The 10599-nt window shown below is 50.3% G+C and overlaps 1 protein-coding gene across 1 annotated transcript in view; it reads left to right on the forward strand.

Moving 5' to 3' along the window:
* HDAC8 (histone deacetylase 8) overlaps positions 1 to 10599 on the forward strand; it is a 43315-nt gene that overhangs the window by 27486 nt on the left and 5230 nt on the right. Inside the window, exons 7-8 of the mRNA XM_009883438.1 lie at positions 475 to 647; positions 2282 to 2376. Coding sequence (XP_009881740.1) covers positions 475 to 647; positions 2282 to 2376 — 268 coding nt within the window. The remainder of the gene's footprint in view (positions 1 to 474; positions 648 to 2281; positions 2377 to 10599) is intronic.

A 10599-nucleotide genomic window follows, 5' to 3' on the forward strand; every position in this document is an offset into this window, starting at 1 on the left:
CTGCATATGGGAGAGTGAGAACCTATACAGAGCCTTCCTCTGTTCAACCTGTCCTGTCCTGCTGCGAGGTGCCTGAGAGTTTAGGGTTATCTCGCCAGACCCTGCTCTTCACTGGGACTTTTATAGGGGGAGAAAAGCCCCTGGATTTGGCTTGCAGCCTTTCTGCACAGTGCAGCCAATGTAAACATGTGGTTTGATGCTACCGCTAAGCTGATCAGGACTAGATCCCCCGCCATGTTCTCAGTGGTGCTTCTGCCTTGTGATGAGCACTTTGAGAGCTAAGCTTACTGCAGGAGAGTACCGGAGGCAGAAGGCTAACTGGGAGCAGAGGGAGCGTAACTGGTGTGAGGGGGGTGGGAGCAGAGAATACAGAAACCTTGAGACGCATAGATGGATCTGAAGGACCAGGGCTATGCCACCAGCATCCCTCTGAGCTGTGTTTGCAGTAACCCCCACCGCTTCTCCTCTCCACAGTGTGCTGAAGGAGGTGTACGCAGCGTTCAACCCAGATGCGGTTGTGCTGCAACTGGGGGCAGACACCATCGCCGGAGATCCCATGTGCTCTTTCAACGTGACGCCTGAGGGGTTGGGCAAGTGCCTGAAGTACGTCCTGCAGTGGCAGCTAGCAACTCTCATCCTAGGAGGAGGTGAGCGCGTGCGTCCTGCTGTTCGCAAGGAAGAAGGTTTGTCCTCCTGCGGCCCTTCCTCGAGTGCGTGCCCTTGGGCTCAGCACCAGCTGGAGCTTAGCAGGGTGACTGCTGGGCAGCATCAGCAGGGCACTCTGTGGCACAGTACTGTTTTCACATAGACCTGAAATCCTTGATACTGACAGGTGCAAGTCTCAATCCTGACCCTAAGATCTTGGCTTAAAGGCTGCTTGGTTCCTCCGGAGGAGAGCAGAGGCTGTTAACACCAATGAACTGACCCTGGCTTCTCATTGGCACCTCTGATTCACATCTCTGCTGATCAGCCCTTCAGCACTTCTCTTTAAAAGCGAGCGCTGTGTGCCCAAACCTACCTTGGGCATCTGGCAATGAATGAATTCATTTGGATTCAAGCAGGGGCTTGAAAAAAGGACTGATACCCAGCGGAAGCTAAGGTTGACTTAGCTCTGCCATGCTGGCTAACCAGCTGCTTGTCCGGTGGGGAGAGCACAGGACAAGCTCTATGCCACAGAGCATTTCAGAACAATGAAAGCCACTGTGTGCCGGGGAGTTCCCCAAGCTCTGTGCCTGGAGCCGTATCAGGTCTAGCTGTTGTCCTTTTTGAGATGGGGGAGATCAGGCAGAGCATGTCAAACCTAAAATTTGATGTGCCAATGCACTTTGTTTTAGAAAGGTTACAAGTGTTCTGTCTGCTGTGGCATGTCTGTGGGTATGCTGGGGACAGCATCTTTTCAGGCAAAAAGAAACCCCAAAACTTTGGTACAAAATTTAGGGACAACTGGTTGTCAGTTGTGAAAATACCGAAGGAGTGTCCCACTACTGCAGCTTGTGGAATCATTTTGAAGTGGAAATGGGGGAAGGATTCAATACTTGCAAAAAAAACAACAAAAAAAAAAAGCCACCCAAAGAGAAGGGAATGTTGAAAAATACGGTCTCCCTCTCTTTTCAAAGTGGTTTTCTCTCTTACTATTTTAGTCGTCTTTGCTGGAAAAAAAAGCAACTTCTGAGTCTCTTGCAGGATTACTTTCAGCTAAGGGTTCTCCTTGTGGGCTCATGTACCATTACCATGGAGGTGATCATTATCATACTAGTGATAATTAGTTGTTGTACTAAAGGGCTTCTTATTTGTCCTCTCAAACATGACAGTGCTGAAGAGCTCACCTGCGAATGGCTGGGCATGTGTATTGTGCTTTATGGGTTGAAGGCTGGCATTAAAAAGCAGGAATCCCCTGTTGCCACGGCTGCCCTTGCGTTTCTCTCTCTGTTGCCTTTGAGCACCTCTCCTTGTGGCCAGGAGAGAGCCCAGCGCATGGGCCTGGGGCTCGTGCTGGGTCTGAGATGGTGTCTGGAGGACCCTGGCCAGTCCCGTGCTGGATGTAACTGGGGTTCAGTTTGGGAGGTCTGTCCTTGCATACAGTGTCATTCGGACCTGGCCTCACATAGCCAGCAGGTGCAAAATGCAGGTTTTGAGCACAGCTTGAGTGGATGAAATAAGCTGAATTCATGTAAACTGCGCGTGTTGCCTCTGTGGTTTGTTCCTTCCACTAAAATCTGTCACTCTTTCTTCCCTTTCCCCACTCTTCTCCCTCCAAAATCACAATTCTTGCTGGAGACAGGAGGCTACAACCTTGCCAACACAGCTCGCTGCTGGACATACTTAACTGGGGTCATCCTTGGGAGAACGCTGTCCTCTGAGATCCCCGATCACGAGGTAAAGCTTTGACAGACCCTTCCTTCTCCTTGTGTGAGAGCCGAGTCGTTCTACCTAATCCAAACAGCATCCTTACCACTCAATACTGTTTTGTTGAGATACTCCTGTAACAATAGCACACTGTCCTAGCAGCATAGTGGGTGCTTGTTCCCAAAACCCAAGGCTGTCCACATCTTTTTGCAAGGGATCTCAGGCGCCAATAAACTCCTGTCACAGATGATTACAGAGAGGCTGGGGAGGGAGAGTCACCTGTTTGCTCAAAGAGCTCTTTCGGATGTGTGTGTGCTTTTGCCAGGAAAGAGCCAGGCCTTTCTCAAGGCTTTAAATTTTAGCCTTGCTTTCATCGACTTACAGAAAATACCAGGTGCAACTTTGGAGCTTTTCTGACCAGCAGGCTTGCAGCAGGGCATGGGACTGGGTGCTGTCCTTGATCGCATATGTGCTACCTCAGTTCCAGTGCTGGTGCTTTTAAAGTCTTGAGCGGGGCTGGACAGCTGGTTGGAGGGACACAATCTACATCCCCAACAGCAGATCACTGTTACTGACCCTACGGAAACACACCTGCATGTGCAAAGCAGTTCAAGCCTACAGTGACTACAGAGGAGAATTATGGTTTTGCCTTTGTCTAAGGATCCCATGGACCAGTATGCATGAGAAAGTAAAGCGTTTGTGTGTGTTGGAACTGGAAATTAATCGTTATAGAAACTGGTGATGACAGATACAAGATGATTCTGGAGAGGTGTCATCCTTAAATATGATCCTTTAACCAGGTTTCTGCAGAAACAGATTTTAAACAAGACTGGATCTTTCATATATGTGAAAAGGGTGGGTCCCTCTGTAGGAATTAACTGCTGAAGGTTTTGCCTGTTTGTTGTTGCTCTGAACAGTTTATCTGTTGTGTTAATGATTCCTGCACCGAGTGCCTTGAAGGATAAGAGCAGTGTGGGAATGAGTCGACTGCAGGATGTCACAAGGTGCACAGTGGCGCCCTGCCTGCTCTGGCTGCTCCTTCTCGAAGGAATTTGTATCCCCTCTTGGGCTGGCCAGCACTTGGGCTACAGAGCGGAGCTGGCTGCAAGTTGTGGTGCTGCTGGTGGCCAGCCTGTTTGGGTTCCCCTTGCAGGGAAATGGTGCTTGTGGTGGTGTTTCCAGAGACGAGATGAGCTTCTCAGGGCTCACCCTGGAGGAATGAGCCCGCAGAGATTGTCCAGCCTGTCTCTTGTAGCTGTGGTGCAGCACTTGAAGAGGAATGAGCTGGAGAGAGGGGAAACATGGGCTGCCTTGGATGAAGCAGTCATCAAGTGCTGCTGTTCCCACTTGGGCACCTACAGGAGAATTTTTATGGCAGGCTTGTAAAACCCAGTGTTGCCATGAGCAAGCGCATCTCGACGCCTGCAGCATGGAGAGGGTTCGGTAAGAATTATCTCTGGGGTGGTGACATTAGCCAGCAAAGCAGCTAGTGAGGACCAGTAGCGTAGCTTACTGAATGCCAGGTGAAGTGGCTGGAGCGGTGGGTCATCATAACCAGAGAGCTCTTGGGTGAATGGAGTTCGTTGGAGTTGCATCAGGAACGAGTCCGAAATCCACGGTGCTCTGCTAGATATATCAGGTCCACAAAGAATGCATGCAGACACTGGGACCTGGATGAAGTGGGTAAGCAAACTGCAGCGGGGTACAGATCCCCAGGGACGAGGTCCCTCCATTACCAGCTGGAAGCGGTGAAGTTGTGTTTGAACAGCAGGAGGCAAAGTACCCCAAGGCACAGCCCTTAGATTGGTATATGGACCTCCCCTTACAGCTCTGCTCCTAAGTAGTGTAACAAATGGATATATACTCCCTAGCTGTGTGCCATTGATGAACTGCTAATTAAAAGGCATTGTGAGGAGTGTTCTCTGTCAACAGGTTTATCCCATTATTATTTGCTACAGAGCCTGCTAGTGGTTGGGACTGCCTTTCAGCTGAAGGTGAGATTTGGGGCTGTAGCATGTTACCCGTGTGCATGCAATGCCCTGCACTGTGTAGGGCTTGCACTGAACCAAGGCACGAGCCGGCTGCCACGCTTGTGTTTTTGCCCGCAGGTGGCCACTGCAGGCTGCTTCACCGTCAGGAAGGTGCGTGTCCGGTCGGGGGTGAAGCTTTTGCCTCTCCTAGAGGGGTGCAAGCTCACAACCTCTGGCAGGTGATCAAGAGCTTCATTTCTAGCCTCAGTAATGGCACCAGATTCTATTTTTCATTTATATTTATAATCCTGTTCTGAAATGCATTAAGCAGTTTGTATCAACAAGTACCCTGAAAGCCAGAACCACAGGCTGATGCTTACAGTTTTTCAAAAGGTTTCCTTTATCAGTTTTAAATGTTTTCTTGCTTCTTCCCAACAGCGTTGGTCTGTGTTCTTAGCTCTTGAACCACAACCAAGATCAACAGTTTCTGAAAGCAACTGTCTTGACAAGAACGTTGAAGGATTATCTTTGTTTTCGCTAATATAACTCTGATGCAGTTAACTGCCTCCTCCCTCCTCCTAAACTGGATTATTTCATAATGCTGAGCATAGATAGTATTTACTTGCCCACGCGTAAGGGTCCCTCTCGTGTTTTCGTATTGGATGCGGTGAGGCCGTTTGCACTGAAACAGGGATGTCCAAACTTTGCCCACTGAAGGGTTAGGCTAGCAGTTCGCCCCAAGCCTGGGAGGCTGTGCCTGGCAGCCATGGGGTGCATCGTCCCACGTTTGCTCTCACACGGCTAAGCACAGCGTAACACTAAAGGCAGCGCAGTGCAGCGTGCGGTGCAGAATCAGCATCCGAATGTCTGCACTCCAGGTCAGATGGCATGTTTGCTTTGAATGGCTTTGCTGATCCGTGGTGCTTGTGTGCACTTGTGTTCTGTCATCTTGGGCATGCTAAATGAGTCTCATTAGCCTTGTTTAGTTCCCTCAAAAACGCTCACAAACCAGAGAAGGTAACATTAACAAAAAACACAGAGCACGAGATTGATGTCCCTGGGCATCTTAGTGGACCATGGGCATCCATAAGACTAAGGAGGAGCAGCTGGGGTCACTTGGTTTGTTCAGCTTGGAGGAGCAAAGGCTGAGGGAGGACCTCATCGCTGTCTGCACCTTCCTCAAGGCGGGGTGCTGATCTTCTCTCTCTGGTCACCAGCAACAGGACACGAGGGAAATGGCATGAAGCATCAGTACACTCGTGTGAAACACCTTCGTAGGTGACGTTGAGATCGTTTTGTAAGGTGTGATTTTTGTGGGATTTACAAAATGGGGCAAGCCAAGGGAGCAGAGCATCCTCATGTGCAGTGCCTGGAGGTGGCCTGAGGCGTCCCCTCAGCCCCGGCCCTCCAGCTGCTGCTCGCTGCACAGTTAAACCGCATCGTCGCTGTTTTTCACCCAGCTGGGGATATTGTGCCTTTATGTGATCATGTGCTCCAGCTGTGCTTGCAGGAACCAAGCGTTTTGCCTGAGATACCGATGGTGTGTACTGCAGTGAGCCGGTGGCACGTTTGGTGTTGGGGCTCCAGAGCGGTGCTTTCAGGGTGCTTTGTGAGCATGATGTGTTGGGGAGGGAGGTGTTGGCAGCTAAATGAAAGGGACGGAGAGACGGCCAGTGACCAGCACAGGGGGTAGTGATAATACAGGGCACTGCTGCTGTGGGAGGAGGTCCTGGGGCAGACAGAGTCCCCGTATGTCAGTTTGTAAAGATCTTCATTCTTGAATTCAATCTTTCATGCGCTTTTCATGGCCAGGGATCAAAGAGGCAAGCTGTGGCCCTGCTAAGATACAGCAAACTGAACACGGTCACGTTCCTGAACTGCCCCTGCCCCTTCTCCGGGGACCCCAGGAGGGTTAGAAGCAGGAGAAGCAGCATCTCAGCCCTGTCAAGGGAACAAAAAGCACTTTGTACCTGCTGAGCAACCTCTGCTCCACTCCCCACTCCACCAACGGCCGCTGCCACTCCCAGCAGTGAGCAAACAGGAGGCCAGGCTTTTCTGGGGGGATGTGAGGGGCTTGGGGCAGGGAATGGGACAATTTGTATTTGGGGGGGCCGCGGAGAGGGGGAAGCTGTCACAAAGCCCTGGTTGTAAGTGAAGCTGTTTTGTTGTTTCTCAGCTGTACACTGGGGCACATTCCATTGCCTGCTGGCTGCTCAGCTGGTGTTGAGCTGGGTGTCTGGCCCGGCAGACGGCGATTCCCAAAAGGCAACAGCTGTTCTGCAGCGCTGAAGAGAATTGGGAAGTGGAGTTGAGCCCTCCATAGCAAAAGCCGTTTCCCCTTCCCAGCCCACAAGACCTTTCTTCCCAAACCATGCATCTGGAGTTTTTTCCCCACGTGCTGCAAGAAACAGTTGTGTCATGGTTATGTCCACTGCAAGTATTTTTCTTTCTCCTCGGCCTGGACACCAGACTTTGCTCACTTGACGTGTTGCGATGGTCTTAAATAGCATGGGAATGTACAGTCTGGAGGATGGTACCTCCTTTACCACATCAAGTGAGCAGTATTGTCCAGGAAGCCGTCAGTCTGTCTGTCTCCTCTCTGCCGCAGTAGCTGATAGCAGATGCAGGGGGACGAGTATAAAGAATAGTGCAAACACAGAGTTTCTCTGGGTGCTCTTCCAGTTTTCTGTGATGTATGGCCAAGAAGTATCCTGCTGTCTCTGTATTTGCCCGTTGGTAAGATGTAAGGCTTGGTTTGCGAGAGGATTCAGCGTTATTATTGTACTTCGATGTTTGAGCTGGTCCTGGGGGCAGCTGTGGGTGTTCAGCATTTCTCCAAACCTGTCCCAGTTAAGCGAGACCCTGGGAAAAAGAAGAATGCAAGGCTGATGACTGGCTTTGCACAGTGTGCTCTACAGGACTTGGTGAGCACACACAGGAAAGGGGGTAGCTGCCCTTCCAGGGTGGCATGTTCTGGGCCATCCTTTTGGTTTCTGTAATTCCTTGCTCTCCATCCGGAACTTGACAAGGCTGAATTGGCTGAGGCTCTGGTTTGGAGCGAGGCAGGGATGCCTGGCTGTATGCCAAGATGTGATCCAATATGCACCTTGCATGGAATAACACTAAAGGTAGGGGCTTTAATTCCACCATTCTTCACTAAAATCCTGCCTACCATAAACGAGGCAGGGGCATTACACCTGGGAGCCTGCTCTGCCACCTCGGCTTGAGTTACCTGGAGCAATTTCATCCACCTTGTTGAGCGAGGATGACAGGTCCAGCGTCCGTAGCACTGAGGTTTCAGGTGATGCGAAGGTCTGTACCCTTGTAACAGATAGCATTCACATGTGTGTAGTAGCCTCTCTACATCACCCGAGTTTTCTGTCTCCTGGATAGTCTTTGACATCTCCTGGATAGTCTTTGACAGTCGGGGGAGTCGTGGGTAGGTTATCCTTGCCTGTTACCCCCTAGCCTGTGTATTACAGTGTGTAGGTCTTACTGTGCACAGAAAATGCTGTGGGGTTTCTCTGTGTGAGAAGATTGCTAAAAGAGACCTGTGAGGGGGTATATCGGGCTAGTAAGTTACCAGGACTTTCATTTAAAAAACATAAATGAATTGGAAAATTACCTCGCTTGTGAAAACTGGACATGGAAAAAAATAATTACTTTTAGGTATCGAATCTCCCCTTTCAAAGTAAACTAGCACCCAGTACAGACACATTCCCTTTTGTTTATGCTCAAGGGCTTTATCTGGTTTGAGATAATGGAAGCAGTTGGGCTTCCACCACTTCCTTGAGGAAAATTCCCACTTTCAAAAAGATTTCCATCACAGGAAATGCTCAGATTTTCTGATTGGTTCCCTCAGGTTGGTTTCGTCCCGGTATCCCCAGTACCACCAGGCTGTTCTTGCCTAACTCTCAGGGCTTAGACCTCCTAGATGGTGACTCCAGCGGCTCCTCTTGCAGTGTAAAAAGTTGGTTCTTCTCATCCTTTCTTCCTTCGTAAGGCCTTTCTGGCTGACGCATTCTCACTGGAAACTGCATCTTTGGGGTTATAGCTTAAGTCTTTTTCATACTTTGAAATAAAATGGGAAGCAGTGCAGATGTGCAGCAAACCTGGGAGGGATTTCCCCAGCTGATTTGCACTTGGTTGCTTGACAGTGGTTTGGGTCAATGTCTGAATGTCTCTTAGAAGAGAAGAAAGTTGAGTTTGGGACTGCTGTTATGCTGTCTCTGAGACGGAGACAAATGCAACAATTTCTGGTTACTTGGTCCCATGTTTGGCTGAGGGTGTCTGACAGAATGGCTCTGTAATAAGACTACAGCAGCAATAAACACCTTCTTTGACATAATTTCTGAAGACCACTCTGGCTTAGAGAGGAGAAGAATTGTTTTCCAAGAGTGGAAAGCTCTGTTGAAGCTCATCTACAAAATCCCCTCTTGATCCAGTCTGGATTTGGGTACTTAATTAAATGCAAGTTCCTTTTAACACAGTGACACTGCCATGGGCAGGAAGTCGGAACCTTGCCACAGTCAGGCACCTGCAGGCAAACCACGACATGCAGTGAAGCTGACATCCTTCTTATCATTTGTCCTGTTTTCCATGAGATCCTAAGCCACAGCAGATCGTGACGAGTTGTAGGCTTGTCTTCGCTGCAGCTGACGTTGCCCTTTAATTTGGATGCTGTCCCCAAGCTGGCTCCTCTCTGCACAGACCAAACTGCCTGATCCTGCTCTTGTGGGCTTTCAGCTGAGGCGGCAGCCTGGTGACTGCTTTACTCAAACCAGTAACTCTTCCTTGTGTCTGTGGTCCTCCAACCTCCTGTCACTCATGGAAGAAGAACAGTCAACTGGAAACATTGCCAGCTGGATCTGTTTACATTAGCGGGAAATTAATAGCCAAAGCTGATAAACCAGTGAAGCTGTGAAAAGGCCGGTCTTTGTGTTGGATGTGACAGTTAGAGCCTGGGACAAGGAGGGGCCAGCTGGGAAAACGGTGTTACTTGCTCCTTTGCAGAGGGCTTCTGCAGCCTGAGCATGTGAGGGCCAGTGTGTGTCGTCTTCCCAACTCTTGTATGAGCAACTCCAGTCTCCCCCTCTGTTTTGCCCCACCCTTTGTGTGTATTAACCTATGCCTGGAGAATCTATTCCCCTTGACGTGGGAATCCCAGTTGGTTGCTGAAACTCATGGGAGAGCTCCTGTCAGGTACCTGCATAGCCCCCACGTTGGGGGATCCTGTGGTTCAGCTGTTCAGCACATTGCTCTGTCTTCTGGTGAGGGATGGCACGGGCTTTGGCATACATGAGAGCAGGAGTTTGAGATGTACTAGCCTCTCACCCGTGAGTGGATGTGCAAGCTCTGCTTCAAGGCCAGTGTGGGACTGCTTGTACTGGATCGTGTTGTGCTTCTCCCCCAGGATAAGAGCGTTCCTCCAGGGCTGGGAACCACCTGCTTCTCTGGAGCACTGAAACAAGTCTGATTGCTGATGAAAGCTGCGAGTTACGTACAGGTACCAGTCTCTCCTGGAAGCCTGGCAATCCAACGGCACGTGCACATAGGTCCTTAGCAGCGGGAGGTGCCTCTGTAATAAGGCAACTACAAGAGATGCTGGTGCTTGAGGTCTGGGGAGAGGCCACTGCAGAGAGTGCAGTGAGGGTGTGCTGATGCAGCGCCCTGTGAAGATGCTGATGGGGAGAGAAATCTCAGGCCTGGCTTCCTGAGACCTCTCTGCTGTTTAAGGGCATGAAAACCTGGCTGCTTGTGGCACTGCTTGCCAGCCCCTTCGCAATGAACAGCTGTGTATGAGTGTGGCAGCACATGGCCCCACACACTTAACATCCAGGCAAGGATGGTGGAGGTTTATTTTGGGGCTCTTAACTCTGAGATGCCATGGGAACGCTTGTTTGGGTGGCTCCATGGAGAATGCAAACTCTGTCAAGCAATTCAATGCCCAGGATGCAGGACAGCCTTCCCTCGAGGGTGTCCGTGTGTTGTGCAGTGCATCTGGGGGGGCTGCCTTTCAGCTTGGATGTGGGGATGGCTGCGTGTCCTCTGGCTTCCTCTGAAGTATGGAGAGGGGCACATCAAGACGTGGCTCTGTTTAAAAAGCCACAGAATTAACCAAAAAAGCCTTGTGTAAACAAAAGCAAGCTTTATTCCGCTCCGCATGCATAAGGTGGGATGTTGCCTTGTGGAGGGCTTGGACAAAGTTGGGATGAAGCTTCCATGCTCCACCTGTGCCAAGGGAGGAGGTTCCCAGCCAGCTGGCAGGGCTGCTGATGGATGC

The sequence above is a fragment of the Charadrius vociferus genome, unplaced genomic scaffold (assembly GCF_000708025.1).
Source record: "Charadrius vociferus isolate BGI_N301 unplaced genomic scaffold, ASM70802v2 scaffold824, whole genome shotgun sequence".
In the NCBI taxonomy this organism is placed as follows: Eukaryota; Metazoa; Chordata; class Aves; order Charadriiformes; family Charadriidae; genus Charadrius; species Charadrius vociferus.